The sequence below is a fragment of the Buteo buteo genome, chromosome 2 (assembly GCF_964188355.1).
Source record: "Buteo buteo chromosome 2, bButBut1.hap1.1, whole genome shotgun sequence".
Lineage (NCBI taxonomy): Eukaryota > Metazoa > Chordata > Aves > Accipitriformes > Accipitridae > Buteo > Buteo buteo.
The window spans coordinates 13,712,059-13,732,408 of record NC_134172.1 but is presented as its reverse complement, the minus strand read 5'-3'; the positions used below and the strand labels follow the sequence as shown (position 1 = coordinate 13,732,408).

Below are 20,350 nucleotides of genomic sequence, written 5' to 3'. Positions count from 1 at the left end.
CAGTAATCTTACACAGCAAGAAAATGAAAAAATACTGTAACATATCACTTTCTGTTCTGTTTCCCAGAAGAAAAGCTCTGATGTACAAAATACATCAGACAATAGCAGGAGAAAGAAAGAATATTTTAAAGTTGTCTAAGGGGTAGTATAAAAGACTTCCATTTTGTGATTAAATTTAAGTTTAGGAATGATGTTTGATGTCTTTTGAAACTCTGCTCACTCAGATTGGTTAAGTTTGTGAAAGGCTGCCTGTCAAATGCCATGTCACTGATATGAAAACAGACAGCCAGTAAATCATCCTTCCAATATAAACATCAACTAAAAATAAATAAATGTCTGCAGCAGAATGCCAGCCTGATGTTCCATTAAGATGAATGTTATAAACCATGAAGCAAACTAAATATTGATGACAACAGATCTGTAAGAAGAGACAGTAGCTTATGGTCAAATTAGGAAACTGTTAGTAAAACTAAGGAACTGAACAGTCAACAGAAAAAACAGTACAATCTTTCAAAATAAAAATTGCTGCAAGTTAACATTGTTGTGACTAATAATAAACCATTAGTATATGAAAATATTTAGAAATACTTGAAAATTGAACCATGCAGTGTAAACTCATGGTTCTATGTGAGTCTCAGAAGTACTTTTTTCATATGTGTATTGTTCTTTGTTCATTATATGTTTGTCATTGTTTGTTTTCACCTTGAAAGAATGTAGAAGTTCCCATCAGGACTGTTTCTTCATGGTGTTAGAAACATATAGTTTCTGGAAGCATATACTGAAAAGAAACATATATGGGAAGCAGCTCCTATCAAAGTGGTGTGACTTGAATCTAATCTGAAACAAATACAGAAAAAAAGGACAAAAAACAGAGGAGGCGAAATGGTAGAAGGCAGGGAGGAAATCAGGTATAACAAAAATAGGGAGCAAACAAATTGCATTCACTAGTACCCAGCATCTAAGCTTTACATGAAAGTTACTGGATCTTTTCACTAGCCTTAAAAAAGATTGAAAAAGATATGTAATTAAGATAGATGACAGGTTACACAGGTTAATGCACAAAATCCAGACTTTAACTACAGCCAGTTATTGGCTTTTTTATTTAATTTAAAAATTAATGAAATGGGAAAATTACATGGAAAACACAAATGAGAAAAACAGAGGAAATGAATGGTGCTGGAGCAATGAGGAGCCACGCAGCTAGCGGGGAGATGGAGGATGTGCTTCAGGGCAGTGCGCCCGGCAGCAGGGCTGGGGAGGGCAGAAGGGCAGCGAGAGGGCCGAGTCACGCAAGGATGACAAAATCCCCAAAAAGACTATCACAGGCAGCAGCGGGAGGCAGACAACTGCATGCCAGACAGTGAAGAGGAGGATGAGGTAGAGATAAAAATTCCCAGGATACTTTAAACTCCAATTTTTTCAGTTAACATCATAGCCAAAGAACTGAAGACAAGCAGCGTGGGATGTGCCGAGCACCTGTTGTTCACTCTGGTTTTGCTTAAAATCCCACGTAGTCTCCTCTTCTGGCATCAGGCCTCTTATGTCCCAACAGATAATTGGGCTGTTACGTTCAGGAACGAGGGATTGGTAATTTGGTGGCTGTAATTCACAGATGCTGGCCTTCTGGGAAACCTCATGAACACGCGATGAGAAACTGATTATCAAGTTACTATCTAAAAATCCTATTAGCTTACAAAATAGAAGGAACAAAAGCCTAGGCATGTAGCAGCACTTTCCTGGTGGGTACGACGACATCCTGTGAACCTTCACTGAGGTCCCCGTCGTACACCTACCTCTCCGCTCGCCGACCTGAACCGTGCCCTCCTCGCGCACAAGCCCTTGCGCAGCAGATACAGACACAACGGCAGGATTAAACCCCGGCTCAGTTTCCCACTCACTCCTGTTCACTTGGCTCATTTTCCTCACAAAACCTTCGCATAAAAATACTGAGATGCATTGGCAAGACATGGGCAAGGAGAGATTCAGCCCCTGGAACACATTTATCTCGGGTGTTTTGGTTTGTTTTTTTTAAGTTGAAAAAGCAAACAACAGGCTCTACTCAAAGGTCGCTCCCCTTACGACCAACGCAGCTTTTGACTCTCCTGAGAACTCCCCGCACAGGCGAAGACTTTTCCACGAGATTTCCCCGCCAAGGTCAATCCTCCCCAAAAAGGCTCAAGTTTTGGGGCTGCGTTCCGCGCCACCCCCGCCGTCCCCCGTCGGGACCCACCACCCCTAAGGCCGCTCCCTGCCGGGGGCCGAGCACCCGCCGCCTCCCGACCGCCCCCCCCGGAGCCCGGCAGCCGGATTCGGCCGCGGCCCCCCCAGCCCGGACCGATCCCGTCGCCGGTGGCCGCCTCAGCGCGGGGCGGGGCGGGCGGAGCGGGCGGAGCCTCCCGCCGCCGCCAATGCGGGCGGGGGCCGCAGCGCCTGCGCCGGCCGGGCCGTGCGGCCTGTCCCGCTGTGCCGAGGCGCCCAGCCATGTGGAGCCGTTACCGGGCGGCCGGGGGGCTGCTGAGCCGCGGCCGGTGAGGACGGGGAGGGAGATGGGGGGAAGCGGGTCCTTTCCCCGCCTTGGGCAGCCCCTCTGCCGGCGCGTCGCGGGGGGAGGCGGCCCGCCCGCCGCTGCCCCGGGCCCCGCCGCGGGCCTGGGCGGGCTCCGCGCTGCAGCCGGCTCCTTGGCGCTCCGCCGAAGGACGGGGAACGGCGGGCCCCGTCCCTGTCCGACAGCCAGGCGGCCCCGGTGCGGGCAGGCGGGGAGTCCCCCCGCCGGAGGCCAGGTCCCGGCTGGAGGCCGGCGGGGCCCCGGCGCTGGGCGGTGGCGTGATCCTCGTCGTCCCCCCCCCCCCCCCGCCTCCCTTCCTCAGGGCCGGTGCGAGGGACGGTCTCCCGCTGGTGGGAGCGCGTTTGTTCCAGAGGGACGTGTTCGTTTCAGGTCTCTGACTCGGAATTCGTGGAGGTGGAAGAGCGTTCCCGCTAACGAAAGAGCGCTGCGGTACAGGGCGGGCGAGCAAATCCACGGGTTCACTGTAGAGCAGGTAAGCATCGCCCTTCGCCTGCCTTTCCTCAGGTTCCACGTATGGATCAAGTGTCCCTTGGCGGGAAGGCGCCTAGGGGAGGCCAGGAGTCTGAACGCTTGGTGTAGATGCTCTGGGTGGTCAGTTAAAAAACGATACGGTGGTTCCTCGTAGTTACTTCTCTGCAACCAGATTCTCTAGGTAACGTGAACACGTGTTCCCCTAGGGAGCTGGCTCTTCTCCAGTAAATAACGCACCCCGGGAGTTTGTGTGCCTGCTGCAGAGGTTGAGTGTTCGCTCCTCTAAAAGTCCTGACAGATAACTGAACTTCACTGCGTGCTGCTTTATGAAATACGTTCAAGTAATATTTTGTCTCCTCAGCTGCCTTTAATAACTTTGTTAAGAACCTGCAATGGAACTAATATGTCGAATTTCTTCTCATTTTTTTAAAGAAAAAAGCAGAAGCAGAGAGTAAAGGTAATTTGCAAAAAAGTGATTGCTAGTGACAGAGCTAGTGGTAGAACTGGTTTCCCTGATTTTTCTTTTGCTGCCCTCACCGCTGGCTTTTGAATATATGTCTTTTCTTTGTACTTCTGCTCGAATTGTTCTGGTCTTGATATCTATAACAGAAGAGTATATTTATTTGGTTGTAGTGTATTTTAAATGTTTTTTTAAACTTTATTTTCCATTTGCGTACTTCTCTTTTTTTTCCCTCACAAACCATAGGAACAAAGAATTTATTTAATGCTGTATATGGCAGTATTATATACAGATCAATAAACTGATCATTGCTATATCATCCATTATTTATTTGACCTAGTTGCAGTCACACTGTAATACGGATGTTTCCTTCCAATGCAGGTGACAGCTGTTCCTGAGCTGTTCCTGACTGCAGTGAAGCTTAGTCATGATGGTACAGGAGCCAGGTATTTACATGTGGCTCGGGAGGACTCCAATAATCTGTTCAGGTAAACATTAATCTATGTATAGCACATTCCATCTCAGCATCACCTTGGGGTTTCTAAACTGTAATCCAGCTTCATAACTGGATTTTTATGTGATAACAAAGAGGATAGTACTTCCTTTGTGGGACTTCCTTAAAGTTTTTCAGGTTGGAACAGATGTCATGAGGTCTGTTGTTCAGTCTGCTGCTCAAAGCGGGGTCAGCACTTAATTCAGGTGCAGTTCCTCAGACATTTATCCAGGTGGGCCTTGAAAACTTCCAAAGACGGAGATTATGAAACCTCTCTGGGCAACCTGTTCCCGGTGTTTGACTGTCCATATGGTGGGGTGGTTTCTTCCTTAATATCAAGTTGGAACCTGCCTTGCTTCAAGTTATGAACGCGGTCTCTTGTCCTTCCCTCATGCGTCTCTATGCAAGGAACCTGTCTTCATCGTAACCTCCTTGTAGGTATTGGAAGGCAGCTATTGACTCCCCTGATGCCTTTCCTTCTTCAGGCTAAATGAGCCCAATTTCCTCAGCCTCTTTTCACAGGGCGTGGTTCCAGCCATCTTAATGGCTCTCCACTAAACTACTTCAAATTTATTATCATCTCTTCTGTATTGGTGAACCGAAAACTGGACTTTCCAATAAACTGCCTTCTGGTTGCAAGTTGTAAACCAGTTCTTTTTTTCCATAAGGTTCCATGAAGGTTTTTTTCTGAGCCTTTTGGGTAAAAAAGAAATGTGTTTAGTTACATGCTGAAAACTTATGTACCACCTCCAGAAGTAGAAGTGCAGAGGTTGTACACCCTCTGAAGAGGTGACTGAGCACTCAAGAGTCTTTAAGAACTCAGTAACTCTGCATCCTGCTGTATGTCATGTTAGTTACTGGACACTGATAATGTTCCCATAAATCACAGCTGCAGTTAAGAGGTGGGTGGACTTCTCATCACAAATAACCACATTCCTTTCTGTGCTCTCTGTCTTGCAGTATACAATTCCGAACCACTCCAATGGACAGCACTGGGGTCCCACATGTTCTGGAGCACACTGTGTTATGTGGTTCTCAAAAGTATCCTTGCAGAGATCCATTCTTTAAAATGTTAAACAGGTCACTGTCCACTTTTATGAATGCATTCACAGGTGAGCCCACAGTAAGTAATACCACTTAAAATGCTTGAGGTTTTATTGCAGTAGAGCTGTCTGTCAGCTCTCCCTAATTTCCCTTTGGAGAGCCATTATTGTTAAGTGTGAATGTTGTGAGTGAGATATTACAAAACTAACAAGGCAAGGCAACAAAATAGATCTTGTTCATTTGGCAGTTACAAAGTCCTGATAGAGCTAGATCTTTATAGTACACAACAGTACACTTAATTATTTATATATATATGGCAAAAGCAAAGTTTTCATGGTAAAATAATGGCAGTGTTAAACTTCTATGTATTCCTCTGCAAAAGCCTATTTCATTTAGTAAGTTTCTTCTCTTCCAGTTACTTTATATGGATGAGAACTTAAAAATAAATGAGGGCAAAATGCATCTTAGACTTTCTAAATTCTGATCTTTTTATGTTTCTTTATATGCAGCTAGTGATTACACGCTCTATCCATTCTCAACACAAAATCCGAAGGATTTTCAGAATCTCCTGTCGGTGTACTTGGATGCAGCTTTCTTTCCGTGTTTGCGGCAACTAGATTTCTGGTAAGATGTGGACAGCTTGAGATGTATGGAAACCTCAAATTAAAAAGAAAAAAAACCATAACAAAATAAAACCTTAAAACTCCCAACACTTCCTGTTATTAATTTTTTTCAGGCAAGAAGGTTGGAGGTTAGAACATGAAAACCCAGCTGATCCTCAGACACCTCTAGTCTTCAAAGGAGTTGTTTTTAATGAAATGAAAGGGGCGTTTGTAAGTTTTGTGAATGTTTGGTTTAAGATCTTATACGTGGTAAAGTGGCTTAAGCTGCAGGTTATCAGTGGTGTTACTGCACCAGAGATTTCCATTCCTCTGTGAAATTTAAGTCCTCAGTAAAGTCAACAATCTGTTACATGGTTATTCTTAAAGTTCAGCTGTCAAAAGTTTGTTTACATATAAAAAAGCACCTTGTTAATGGATTGTATTGTAGAATTTTCTTTTAAATTGACACGGTAACGTAGCTAGTTTTATTAAAGTATGTGGGACTACAGAACAAAATGCTTATGTGAGGAGGAGTTTTTGTGTAAGTTAGAGCTCTGAGGTCTTATTATTGAGCACCTTTTATTTTAAAAATATGTGTTTTGATGATTTTTACTGAAATGTGGTATTTTCCTCTTAAGACAGATAATGAGAGGATATTTGCACAGCACCTGCAGAATAAAATTCTCCCTGATCACACTTACGGTGTAGTATCTGGTGGAGATCCATTATGTATTCCTGATCTTACATGGGAACAGCTTAAACAGTTCCATGCCACACATTATCATCCAAGCAATTCCAGGTATCTGAAATCTGTGACTAACTTTTTAGGTTATATAGTGCGTTAGCACTCTGTTCATATTTTTGTGAAGGGAAAACCAGCAATACAGTGTTTCCATTCACATGGCCAGCAACTTAGATAACCTGTGCCCTACAGCACCTAGGACAGCATTGAAGCAAGGAATTTGCTCTAGGAAGAGCAGTGGAGGGTGAATTGGAGGCAGGAAGGAGAGATGGCTGATTTTCTAGAGTGCATCTGCCTGCTTGATTATGACGATTTGTTTTGAGGATTTCACAGATGTTTCACCTTGAACTTATATGGGTTGGTGGGAAATGGAACATACTAATAAGTACTTGGTGATACTATTAGGGAGTTATGATACAAATAGTGTAGATGAGTCTAGGGGTTCCTATCCTCCTTGAAGTCAACACAGATGAAGTTATAAAATAAAATTCCAAATGAACGGCTGTTCATTTGATCCTGAATCACACAGTACTGTATCAGGTTCTAAATAATGGATATTCATTTGAGTGGGATACTAATTCTGTCAGTACTAATAAGGTATGCAAGCTAAAAGTCAATTTGAAAGTGATATGGAGGGAAATCTATAGTATTGTTGTTTCTTCTGTACTGATTTTGTGGTCAATCTGTTAGTCTGATTAATTCACATACGAAACATCAGCTTGTGTCATGATAGTGAATTTACCATCCTTTGTTTTTCTCATCATCCCAAGTATTCTATTGTACCTGTGTTTAGATTTTAATTGGGGAATAAGATTTACCTGAGACATACCTCATGCTCATATTTAATCCAGGTGTGGGAATGTGCTTGGTAGCCTGACCCCCAGAACCCAGCCATGTTTTACAGATCAGTTAAGACATAGATCATTGTATTTTATACTTAGTGTGTGAGGACCATAAGAATTTTGTCCTCTGAAACTTTAGAGCACTGGGATTCTGGCTTCAATTACTAATGTTTTTTCTTGGAGCCTTGTATATTGCTGCAACTAAACGAATTCTGGCTTTTCGTGGCCTCCGAAGCATAAACCAGAAGCTGAAAAATGTGGAATTTTACCAGATCTGTGAGTTTTATGTATGTGGCAAACTCGTGGGCCTTTAACCTAAGGGCCCTACAAAGCATGTTCCATTCTAGATGCAACTGAATCGCTGAAAAACCACACGAAATTCAGAGTATAATAAAAGCTGTTACTGTAAATTTCATGTAAAATCTGATGCTTAACCTCAGTCTTTCATTTGAAATGCAGATTTTTCACTTATGGTAATTTTCCACTGGAGCAACACCTGAAACAAATACATGAGGAAGCATTGATAAAATTTGAAAGAATTGAATCAAATACTGAAATCCCGAAACAGAAACTCTGGGAAAAGCCTGTAAGTAAAAAAAAAAAAAAAAAAAAAAAAATTAAAATGAAACAAACAAAAAGAAACAGTGCACATCCAATCTTGGACTTGCAGAAACCAAATATAACACGTTAATGTTTTAGGCCAGCCTGCTGGAGTTATTTTTTTGTTTAGAAGTGTTTTTGTGTGTAAATGAGCTGAAGTATTTTTATATTTGGTTACAGTGCTGAAAAACTACATTTACTTTTGAGTTTCAGTAATGTAATGATTGCGTGCAGTTGTTTATTTTTCTTATTTTCCAGTTTTCAAGTCCCTCATCATTTGAAGCACTGAAACATTTATTAATGGAAAGCATTTAGTGCTACTGATAGAAATATTGATACTTAGTGTCAGGAATATGCCCTCTAATGGTACCTAAACTTCCAAACATTTGTGTCAAAAATATTTTTTTCCATTCTCTCCCTCCCTCCTCCCCCTTTTCCTCCCTGGCTTGTCCCGAAGTGTAAGCATTTCTTTGAAACACAGCTCAGAACATTAATTATGGCCAGATTTTCTTGATCCTCTCCTCTATTGTCCACTTGTAAAAATTGAGATACCACTCATATTTTTGAAGATATCCCGTGTTTGTGTATTTACTCATGAATATTGAACTTGCTCATGAGTATCTGTAAAATTATTTGAAATCTTTGGAAGATGCTACGAAGATGCAAGCAGTCATTTTTTTTATTTGTATCTGAGTTTAGTCTGCATCAAATGTATTTATTATACTTTACAGAGAGAACACAGTGTAACATGTGGCTTAGACTCGTTTGCTGCCGATCCTTCCAAGCAGACAACTGTCAGCGTCAGCTACTTGTTGACAGAGTAAGTGTATCAAAATGAAATTCTGAATCAAAGGCTCATTTTAGAACTTCAAGCAAGATGCAGGCATATTTCATGTCCCCCAATCCCTCTTCATAAATGTCATCTTTAAGGTAAATAATGCCATGGAAAAGCTAGACAAATCCTGCTTTAGTAGATGAAAATTTAATTGCTAAGCAGAATTTTTCCTGTCTTTATTTTTTTTTTTTTTTTAGCAGATAGGCATAAGGAAAATTAGGCATTACCTTACAGAACTGTTCAGTTGATTAGACTCCTGGGAACACTGACTTCCTGTCTTTCAATTTTGTGCCATGTGCAAGCTTTTCTGTATGACCCTACTACTAACTTTATCTACCCTTGCAGCCTAATTTAACTTGCTTTACTGCTAGTTATAACAAGTGAAAGATGCAGAACTCTCTTAGTTCCCAAAGGTTTGGTACAGTGTTCATAACTGACAATTATTTCTCCCTTGCTCCCTCAACATTTTTTTGTGGAAGTAATTCTTCTGAAATTAACTCAGTGATGCTGGGTGTCATATATTTGTAGCTTGATGTTTTTTAAGAACTATTAATTTTTCTTCAGTATTACAGACACTTTTGAAACATTCACACTAAGCCTGTTGTCTTCACTGTTGGTTGAGGGGCCGAATTCTCCTTTTTACAAAGCCTTAATTGAGTCTGGTGTTGGTACAGATTTTTCTCCTGATGTTGGGTAAGTGTTGCAATTTACATTTCATCACTATAAACAATATTAGAAAAGTTACAAACCACTATTAAGTTGGGAGAAGTCATCTCTCATACTGGCTATTTACACAGAATAAGCTTATTTTAATACTAGAACATATTAAGAGTTTCTACTGATGAACTATAAAGCATTCTCAAGTGTAATTTTTGGCTTGTCAAAATAACTTGATATGTTAGTTTATACAAAGCTGTACTGTTTAAAGCTTATGAACAAGAAAAATGGGTAGATAAAAACATGGTATACCTTCAGTGCCCTAATTTACTTGGGGTTTTCATCTTGGCCATTTAGTATTACTCAGAAGAGTTTGCTAGCTCTTCTCTATACTGTTACCTTTGGTTTTTTGCTTTAATTCTGTGATTTAGTAATAGGTAGGTTTGTCACAAATGTACTTTTGTGCAATTAGGTGCCATTAACTTACTATTGCCTCAGTACAAAAGGATATTTCTGCCAACACTTACTTAATCAAACTGTAGCTCTTGCAGCCAGTCTTCTGAGCTCGCTCAGTGCTGCAGACTAAGGATGCATGGATTGTCTTCACCTAACTACAGGCTCAGCTGCTCATCATAGTTTGCCTTTATTGTCAGCAGAAAGAAAGAAGCGCTTTCAGGGCATAATTCATCTGAGTGATTTTTAGACTTGAGGATGACGAAAATCATGCCTTTGTCTCCACTGACTGTCTTGGATATTTGAGTGGGAAACCTTAATATACTCATTTATGATTTTAAAGTCGTCTTAGAGACAGTTCAAGCCAGGCAGAGTACTCTATGTGAAGTCATGGGCTTCCTGCAAGTCCTGTGTTATGCATTGCCAGTGCCATGCAGACATCTTGATATTACAGAGCATGTCAGCAGAAATCCATCTTTAGACACTGAAGTAGTGATTCAGTTGTATGTTTTGTCAACTGAACCTTTTCCAGGTTGACTATATTAATACGGTGTTGAGCCATACAGTGAGATGGCTTTAATTTGCTTTAGTGACTGTGCTGATGAATCAGTCTAGAAGAATAAGTTTGAATCCAGAAATCAGTATTCCAGAATTCAATACCTGAGTCTGTCATTGAATTCCTTCTGTGGTTTTTAGACATGGAATAGTGGATGTTTAGAGTTGATGAGCACCTATTGCTTTTTGTTTGTTGTCTTTAGTTGGAACTGCTAGGTGTTCTGTATTTCTGCAAGTGTCAATTTGTCTCTCTAAAGATGAGTTCTTATGGTTAACCCTACCTGACAGCTTGGACAAAAATATCTTTACTTTTTTTTTTTTAAGTACCATTGAAAATAATTGCAACAAACATGGAACACTTCATCTTCACCACTTACTTTACAAATACTGCTTTAAAACTACAAATTTAAAAGTACCATTCCAGTCACTTGCTTAAGTAGAATGTATGTGTTTGGCCTAAGAGGCAGCTAAAATTTTTACCTTAAAAAAAGAGACTTCTTTGCCTGAAAGTACTTACAGATGAATGGGAAGATGAACAGAAAAGACCAGCTTTTCTTCTATAACTGTTTTTCTTTCTCTAATATCATATGCCATATGTTTTCTTAACAGTGGCTACTACTACTGAAATTGAACAAAGAAATGCTTTTAAGTTCTGGTTTTTGCCTCTTTGGTAATTATTTTTCTTTCTATCTAGCTTTTAAAAACCATTGTATGTGGAAATGATGGATGTTTTTTCCCCTTCTGCCTTTGCTGGCAGGTTTAATGCTTAAGTTCTAGTACTTGTCACTGAGTTGAATATGTTTTATTCTAGGTTTAATGGCTCAACAAGAGAAGCTTATTTCAGTGTTGGTCTACAGGGTATTGCCGAAAGAGACATTGATACTGTGAAACAGATAATTGCCAGAACAGTTGATGAAGTTATTGCGTGAGTAATGCTAAATTTTTGAGAATACTGTTAGTTCCTTAATACAGTCTTACAGTTAAATATTAATAATATAATAATATATAGACGTATAATAATACAGACATATATATAATAATATGCCTTAAAAATTTAGTTATATTAAAATAAATATGCCAAGGAAGCAGTAATATTGTTCAATACTCCTAAAACTTGTATCTGCTACTTCCTCTATTGTAGCATATTCATCAGCATAACCTTCAGGAGTTTAATGATATTAGTGCAGTTTCACTGAATGACACAGCATGATAAGATTATTTCATATCAAATTTAATTCAGTGTGGAAGACATTATGTTGTAATGCTTCCTTTATCGATGTTATAATTCATTTTCATAACTTCACTGAAAGTGATTAGTGTTGATGGATATGATTTCCTTCTCTCATCACCCCTTCCCAAAGGAAAGGATTTGAGGAAGATAGGATTGAAGCTCTACTTCACAAAATTGAAATCCAGCTGAAGCATCAGACTACGAGTTTTGGACTTGCCCTGACATCTGTAAGTCTGTATGTGTGCTCATGAGTGGTGTTTTTTTAGGAATGGATAAGGAATCTACTGTCTGCGTCCTTATGAAATTTGAGGTCATTTTGTAGGCTCTTGATACGTAAAACTTTTCACTTCGGGGCTTTTCTTTTGTCATCTCATATACATCTTCCTTCTTTTCGGTAGCCTTCAAACTATTGCTGGACTCTATACTGTATGACTTAATCAGGCAGTGAGCCTGTTGTCTTTGCCTGAATAGTAGCTTTGACTGCAGTAGCACTGACTACTTCTGTAAGAGAGGCATGATGTACTGACTCTTGGAACTGTATGTTTTGGCTAGATGCCTATGTATTTTTAAAAATTAGAGGGACTATATTTTTCTATGGAATTTAGGGTTGTATTGCTGTAATTTAATTTCAAGATTCACAAGTGAAAATGTACACTAATTCAATTCTTGGCCTCAAATTTTGATACCAAAGCTGTATCAAAGTTTTGATCCAAAGCTGTTACAGAAAACATGTTCCACAGCAGAATGTGGTGTCTTTGAGAAGTTTGCAAGTTGTTGTAAATTTGGGAACAAGTTAGCTGCAGTATTTGCAGTCAGTTTGGAAATCAGGGCCTCCTGCTGCCACTTGTCCTCCTGTGTCCTTCCTCTGTTTTTTTTTCTGCTCTGCAGCAACTTCAGTTGCTTCACAGCTCTTCCACTTTCTATCTCTCAAGTGTTTTATCTTCTTCCGCATGAACAGGAGTTCATTCCTTTGGCATACAAAGTTAGGTAAAGAAGCAGAGCCCTGGATTAACATGAGACTTGCAAATGGGAGAGCCACAGCCAAGAGCTGTTTCAAATCAGATTGCCATACAGTGAAACAGACAAATTGTGGATGTTTAATTGCCTGTCATGTTTAATAGTAGAATCTGGCAAAATGTGCCTGACTTTGATAGCCAGTACTTTCTAGCGTGTCTTCAGATTGTGTGAGTAATTCTGTCTGGTGAAATATTTACGCATATACTTTATCTTTCAACATTCTTAAGTCTTGAAGTTGATTCAACTGTTAGGACTTAATTCTAGAACAGAAAGCTCTTAAACAATTCTTGCTTTTAAAGAGCAGTCGTGGCATTTGGTGTTAATACTCCCATAGAGGAGGATTATATTTCAGTTCATTTCCCTGAGGTCATGTTTTAGAAGTTGACCTTGAAAAAGGTCTGAAAGGGACCTAGTTATAACTAAAGTAATCATAGAATGGTTTGTATTGGAAGGGACCTTTAAAGATCATCTAGTTCCAACCTCCCTGCTCTGGGCAGGGCCATCTTTCACTAGATCAAGTTGCTCAAAGCCCTATCCAACCTGACCTTGAACACTTCTAATGATGGGGCATCCACAGCTTCTCTGGGCAAGCTGTTCCAGTGTCTCACCACCCTCATTGTAAAGAATTTCTTCCTTATGTCCAATCTAAATATACCCTCTTTCAGTTTAAAACCATTGCCTCTTGTCCTGTTAGTACAGGCCATGGTAAAAAGTCTCTCTTGTGTTTCTTATAAGCCCCCTTCATATATTGAAATGTCCTCCTGAAGCCTTCTCTTCTCCAGGCTGAACAACCCCAACTCTCTTAGCCTTTCCTCATAGGAGAGGTGTTCCAGCCCTCTGATCATTTTTGTGGCCCTCCTCAAGATCTGCTCTAACAGGTCAATGTCTGTCTTGTACTCTGGGCCCCAGAGCTGGATGCAGTACTTCAGGTGGGGTCTCATGAGAGCAGAGTAGAGAGGGAGAATCACCTCTCTCAACGTGCTGACCATGCTTCTTTTTATGCAGCCTGGGATACGATTAGCTTTCTGGGCTGCAAACGCACATTGCGGCCTCATAGCCAATTTTTCATTTACCAGTATCCCCAAGCCCTTCTCTGCAGGGCTGCTTTCAAACCATTCATCACCAACTTGTACTGATTGCTCATTATTGCCCCAGCCCATGTGCAAGATCTTGCACTTGGCCTTATTGAATTTCATGAGAATCATGTGGGTCCACTCCTCAAGCCTGTCCCAGTCCTTCTGGATGGCATCCCCTCCTTCAAGTGTATCAACTACACCGCTCAGCTTAGTGTCATCTGCAAACTTGCTGAGCGTGCACTCAATCCCACTGTCTATGTCATTAATAAAGGTATTGAACAGTATTGGTCCCCATACGGATCCCTGAGGGACAGACATCACTTGTTACTGATGTCCATTTGGATCTTGAGCCATTGAATGCAACTGTTTGCATGCAGCCATCCAGCCAATCCCTTATCCATCGAATAGTCGATCCGTCGAACTCTTATCTCTCCAATTTAGTGACAAGGATGTTGTGTGGGACTGTGTCAAAGGCCTTACAGAAGTCAGGATAGATGACATCAGTTTCTCTTCCCTTATCCATCAATGCAGTCACTCCATTGTAGAATGCCACCATATTAGGCATGATTTGCCTGTGAAGCCATGTTGGCTATCACAGATGACAGCCTGTGTAATTTTAAATGTCGTGTGGTAAGGATTCTCTAACTTCCATGCTGTAGTCCAGTGCTGTGCTAGCTTTACAGTTAGGAGGGCTTTCCTCTGTGGGATGTATTTATTTAAAATGCAGTACGATAGGTGAACCACTGTCTGAAGAGTGGGGCTCAAAGAGTTTTAGTAAATGAGGTAACATCTGGCTGGTGGCCAGTCACTAGTGGTGTTCCCCAGGGCTCAATTTTAGGGCCAGTTCTCTTCAATGTTTTTATCAGTGACCTGGACATAGGAGTTGTGTGCATACTCAAGTATGTTTGCTGATGATACTAAATTAGGAGGAGTTGTTGATTCCCTTGAGGATAAAGAGGCCTTACAGAGAGGTCTTCACAGATTGGAGTGCTGAGCAATCACAAACTGTGAAATTTAACAAGGACAAATATGGATTCTGCACCTGGGACGGTATAATCCTGCATGTACTTGTAGACTGGGGGAAAAGGCTGGAGTGCAGCCCTGCAGAAAGGGCCTGGAAACCTGGAAACATTCAAGGTCAGGTTGGACTGGGCTCTGAGCAACCTGATCTAGTTGAAGATGTCCTTGCTCATTGCAGGGGGGTTGGACTAGGTGAGCTTTAAAGGTCCCTTCCAGCCCAAACTACTCTATGATTCAAGGGATCTGAGGGTTTTCATGAGTTCAGTATGAGTCACATAAAGCCAAAAACGGCCAAGCATATCCTGGGTTGCATTAAGGACAGTATAGCTAACTGATCAGAAGAAGTGATTGTCCCACTACACTCAGCATTGGTGCAGCCTCACCTCGAATACTGTGTGCAGTTTTGGGCTCCACAATATAAGGACATAATAATATTAGAACATGTCCAAAGGAGGGCAACAGAGAGCTGAAGGGACTAGAGGGCATGACTTATGAGGAGCTGCTGAGGATAACAGGTTTGTTCAGTTTAGAAAAGTTGAGACTGAAGGGTGACCTCATTGCTGCTACAACTCCCTCATGATGGGGAGCAGAGCAGGAGGTGCTGGTCTCTTCTCTCTGGTGTCCGGTGATAGGACATGAGGAAATGGCTTCCAGCTGTGTCATGGAAGTACAGATTTGGTATTAGGAAAAAGTTCCTCAAGGAGAGGGTGGTCAAGCACTGGAACAAGCTCCCCAAGTGTGCTGGTTTTGGCTGGGATAGAGTTAAATCTCTTCATAGTAACTAGTGTGGGCCTGTGTTTTGGATTTGTGCTGGGAACTGTTGATGATACAGGGATGTTTTGGTTATTGCTGAGCAGTGTTTACACAGAGCCAAGGCATTTTCAGTTTCTCACCCCACCCCACCAGCGAGGAGGCTGGGGGGACACAAGGAGTTGGGAGGGGACACAGCCGAGACAGCTGACCCCACTGACCACAGGGATATCCCAGACCATATGGCGTCATGCTCAGTATATAAAGCTGGGGGAAGAAGAAGAAGGAAGGGGGGACTTTGGGAGTGATGGCGTTTGTCTTCCCAAGCCACCGTTAGGCGTGATGGAGCCCTGCTGTCCTGGAGATGGCTGAACACCTGCCTGCCATGGGAAGTGGTGTACGAATTCCTTGTTTTGCTCTGCTTGCGTGCAGCTTTTGCTTTACCTATTAAACTGTCTTTATCTCAACCCAGTTTTCTCACTTTTACTCTTCCGATTCTCCCCCTGCGTCCTGCTGAGAGGGCAGTGAGCGAGTGGCTGCGTGGGGCTGAGCTGCTGGCGCGGGTTAAACCATGACACCAAAGAAGTGGTCATGGCCCCAAGCCTGTCAGGGTCAGGAAGCATTTGGACAATGCTGGTAGATACATGGTTGAATGTCTAGGTTGCTTACTGAGAACCAGCACTGAGTTGTTGTAATGAACCCATGGAAGCGTCAAATAAGGAGTGACTAATTTTATTTCAAGAGAATTATCTTGAGCATATTCTAAAAGAATACTATTCTTTAAAACACACTAGGGAATTTCTACAGAATAGATAATAATAGTTATTACTGAAAAAGTCTGGAAGGCTTGTAATACCTGCTTGTAATTAAAGAGGTAAGACAAGAGAAGGTGGTTTTGGCAGTTCCAATGCATTTGTTTTCTGTATGCTTTTAAGAGCTTTTTCTTTCATATGTCTTGGGATTTTTTTATTTTCCTCTGTTGCATTTTTTCCCCATTCACAAAGACTAGAAGTGGAGGAAATTTTGATATCTTGCTCTGTGGTGTATTGGAAGAATTTTCAATAGCAACTCGAGCAAACTTAATAGTCTCAAACTAGAGAATAAAACTAGAATAAAAATCCTTCCAAAAGAAATACCCTGTGGGTACTGCTGGTTATTTAGTATCTTCTTTCTCCAAAGTACCATCTATGTTACATGTTTGAGTTACCTTATTGTTAATCATTTCATCTGACTTGATAGAATAATTGGGTAGACTGTAATATTTATCTACTACTTTGTCTCTACCATCTGTTTCTTTTTTTCCTTCTTTCTTGGGCTGAAAATTGAATTTATTTTAAATGAGAAGGAGGAAAGAATATTACAGTAGATTTTCAGAATACAGATATACGCAGCTATGCAAAAAAAAAAAAGTAGTTTGGTATGATAAAATTAGAGGAGACAATAGAGAGAACAGTGGACAGATGATGATGGAATAGTCCTTTAACCTGACGAAAGTTTTCAGCTGTTTTTTTCCACTCCAAATATATTAGAACTCACATATATCTGCTATTCAAATATAAGTGATAAGATGGTTTTGGAATACAGATGCTGCTGTCAGTAGTAGAAATGCAGATGGATTGTCCTGCTTACCTAATTATTCTTTCCCATTCAGTATATAGCGTCTTGCTGGAATCAAGATGGGGATCCAGTGGAGCTTCTGAAGATTGCAGATAAAGTCTCTCGGTTCAGGCAGTGCCTTAAAGAAAATCCCACATTTCTTCAGGAAAAAGTTAAAACATATTTTAAGGTAGGCAAACTTATGGAAAAATATCTTCAGTATCAATTTTTAAATCACAATTTTGTATTTAAAATTCAACTGAAGGCTAATTTTTTTATAACCATACTGCCTATTTTTAGGCGTAGATGAACAGCAGCACTTTTGAATGAAGCATGTTAGTTTTAAATAGTTGAAGTGAAAACTTTTCAAAATGGAAAAAATTGTCTGATTGGACATTTGGAAATACACATATTAGAACATTGATAAAATGCTAATGATGTACTGAACTGTGATGCCTGATGCTATAGAAGGGCACTCTGGGTCTTTCCTAATGAGAAGCTCAGATGTGAATAGAGAATTGTAGACCTAGTTATGTGTTCTTTAGCATTGGCATAGCAAGATGTATCTCTTTTCCCTTGAAAAGACTTCGCTTGTAAGAAAGATCATTCTGGTGCTCCTCCTGTTCACTGAACTGCTGTCTGAATTTTGCTGTCAGCACCAGTTGCTTTCTGCTCTTTTTCTTGTTTTCCTCTCCATACATTCTACTGGAGTTCTTGAAGAAATAAAAACAGTAAAGGCATTATAACATTGAATAGTTCTGAAGCCCTGAATTAGCAATGCCAGAAAGAAAAAATCCAGTGATAGCAATGCAAAAGTGGTTTTGGGGTGGTTTTTGGTGTTTGTTTTGTTGGTGGGGGTTTTTCCAATCAAATTATTCAAGTTGTTTTGAAGGGCAGATCTATTATAGGTAACTGCCAACCTGATTTAATAGTGAGTAAATGCTGGTTCTTATATACTCAAAGGCAACAAGAGACAGTGGCATCAGCTGAAATCTGTTTTCCTAAAGGCATTATTAGTGTCTTGAAGTAGTAAGGAGCTGTTAAGGTTTTGGCTTTTTTAGGGAAGAAATAGAGGTGCAGTATTTTTGAGAATGTCCTTTACTATGCAGTTCTGCTGAGGGGGCTAAGGCAAAAACATGACTCAGTAGGAAGTAATGAGAATAGTTGGATGTTCTTATATCAGAAGATTATGCATTGTTGTACCTCGTGCCTGGAGATAATAAAGCTGGAAGGCCAGGAGCAAGGAAGAGAATGCTGTTCATCCTGTCCATTTTACTATGCCTGATTAATTCTGCATTTCCCTCTTCAACTCTGTAGTCAATCAGGTTTCCATAGTCTTTCCACATAAGCACAGGGGAGATAAACTAATAAAACGGAATCCGATTACATTGTCGCAAATTATTGTCAGTGCCTGTCAGTGACAGATGTTGCTGTTTGACTCCTACTTTGAAATGGGCAATTTTTTGAGGTCACTATCTTTTGACTAGCCTCCCAGTATTATATGAAATGGAAGCTGCTTGAGTAATTTTGTTATTAAAATTCCATAGTCCTGTATAAACGAAGAGCAGCTGTGTCACAACAGCATAGTCGTGTCACAACAGCAGTTGTGACACTTGCATAATGCATGGAGTTCTCTGGCAGCAAGACTGATGTAAAGCATTTCTGAGCAGGATAAGGCATGCACATTTTACTTCATATGGGATCTCTGTGTGCTCAAGCTTGGGCAGGTTGAAAGAGGTATTTAACAAAACCCTCCTGCATGTAACCAGATTCCTCATCTTAAAACATTCTCCAGATAAAACTTGTGGCCTGCTGCTCTATAGCATTATGTACAGTTGTTTAACCTTGATTTAATTAAACTAATGAGTACTGTGTGCTGTTGAGGGATTCTGACTCTATACTAAAATTTCACAGAAGGTTGTTCATGCTTGTTCTTGCGGTGAGCTGCCTCTCTTCCCCACCCTTGCAGCAGACTGTTCTGTGTGAAATGAAGAGTTCAAATTGCCCATTTGTGATACTTTTGATAATATGCAGGCCAAATGATGCACAGACTGGTTTTTATCTACTGCTGATGAAGCAATAATCTGAAGCAAAACAGGAGGCAGTTGCCCTCAAAATTAATAATGCTTTGTTTTCGGATATATTTCTGCAGGATAATCCACATAGATTGACTCTGTCAATGAGTCCAGAGGAAGACTACCATAATAAACAAGCAAAAATGGAAGCAGAAAAGCTGGAAAAAAAGGTCAATGCTCTTTCTGAAGAAGAAAAAACCCAAATCTTTGAAAAAGGTTAACATGCTTTTTCATATTTTTATTTGTGTTACTGCTTAAAAACACAGCTGGTGTTCTATAGAATATCTCAAATTCTCTGGCACTCTCCAGCATTTGCTCCGAAAGGGATGATTTTTTTTGTTGGAAGTTTGTGTGTATGTGTTATGGGGCTATGCAGTATGGTCTTTACACTACTATGTATGATTGGTATATTCCATTAGTTTTAACACTCAAAAATAGAAAGATCAATGTCTCCAGTAGGGCAGAAGAAAGGAAATTGTTTTAACATATCAATCTGCTTATTCTTTCCCATGGTAACTTGCAGTAAGTACCAAATGAATTCCACCATTTACCTTGAAGCTCTTTATTTTTGAGGTCTGCCCCATGCTCCTATAAAACTTAGAATTTGTAATTTTATTTCTAATCTTTTCTGCTTAAAAAGCCAACTATAAAAATAATGTTGTGTTTAACTTATTCTGGGCAATAACTTGGAAACCATGGGCAGCCATCTAACTTTGTGAAAACAGTGATCTAGTTGCAGAAATCCTCCAAAAAAAGTGGTGTTAAACTTCTGAAGCTTTGGTACTAGAAGGGGATAGGGGAGCAGAAAATCAGATGAGGCTTGCTACTTACAGAGGTAAATTGGAGAGTGCTTAGAGATGACCACCTAGAATTTGAAAGGCTGAAATATAAAATTAAACACAATCATTTAGTTGCATCAGTGTACTGACAGAGCACTTGAGTAAGAACTGGGGAGAATGGCTTAGAAATAAGCTTCTTACCTGTAAGGTCTGGGTTGCCTGTGTTGGTGTTAGCAGAGCTGTGTGACAGGACAGGCTGTCAGATGTCGCTTCTTCAGGGCTTAAATTGCATGTTACTGTAAACAGATTGTGAAGGGGGAATTGGAAAGAGTTTACAAAGATAGTGTTCTGTTTGCTGTTGCGACGTGATAATCTACAGAATTTGTTTCAGTACAATAATTGAAAGAATTGTTGATAGAAAATCCTAAACTCAGACTCTTGTGTTTTTCTGATCTGTATCACCTCGGTAGGTTTTGACAGCACTTT

The 20,350-nt window shown here is 40.6% G+C and overlaps 1 protein-coding gene across 1 annotated transcript in view; it reads left to right on the top strand.

The window, feature by feature from the left end:
• Nucleotides 1–2,402: 2,402 nt before the first annotated feature.
• Nucleotides 2,403–20,350, top strand: part of PITRM1 (pitrilysin metallopeptidase 1) — a 29,988-nt gene continuing 12,040 nt past the window's right edge. The window contains exons 1-14 of the mRNA XM_075045799.1: nt 2,403–2,528; nt 2,936–3,038; nt 3,879–3,985; nt 4,951–5,102; nt 5,544–5,658; nt 5,771–5,867; nt 6,275–6,435; nt 7,680–7,806; nt 8,552–8,640; nt 9,220–9,348; nt 11,132–11,245; nt 11,682–11,778; nt 17,066–17,200; nt 19,163–19,301. Coding sequence (XP_074901900.1) covers nt 2,482–2,528; nt 2,936–3,038; nt 3,879–3,985; nt 4,951–5,102; nt 5,544–5,658; nt 5,771–5,867; nt 6,275–6,435; nt 7,680–7,806; nt 8,552–8,640; nt 9,220–9,348; nt 11,132–11,245; nt 11,682–11,778; nt 17,066–17,200; nt 19,163–19,301 — 1,612 coding nt within the window. The 5' untranslated portion in view covers nt 2,403–2,481. The remainder of the gene's footprint in view (nt 2,529–2,935; nt 3,039–3,878; nt 3,986–4,950; nt 5,103–5,543; nt 5,659–5,770; nt 5,868–6,274; nt 6,436–7,679; nt 7,807–8,551; nt 8,641–9,219; nt 9,349–11,131; nt 11,246–11,681; nt 11,779–17,065; nt 17,201–19,162; nt 19,302–20,350) is intronic.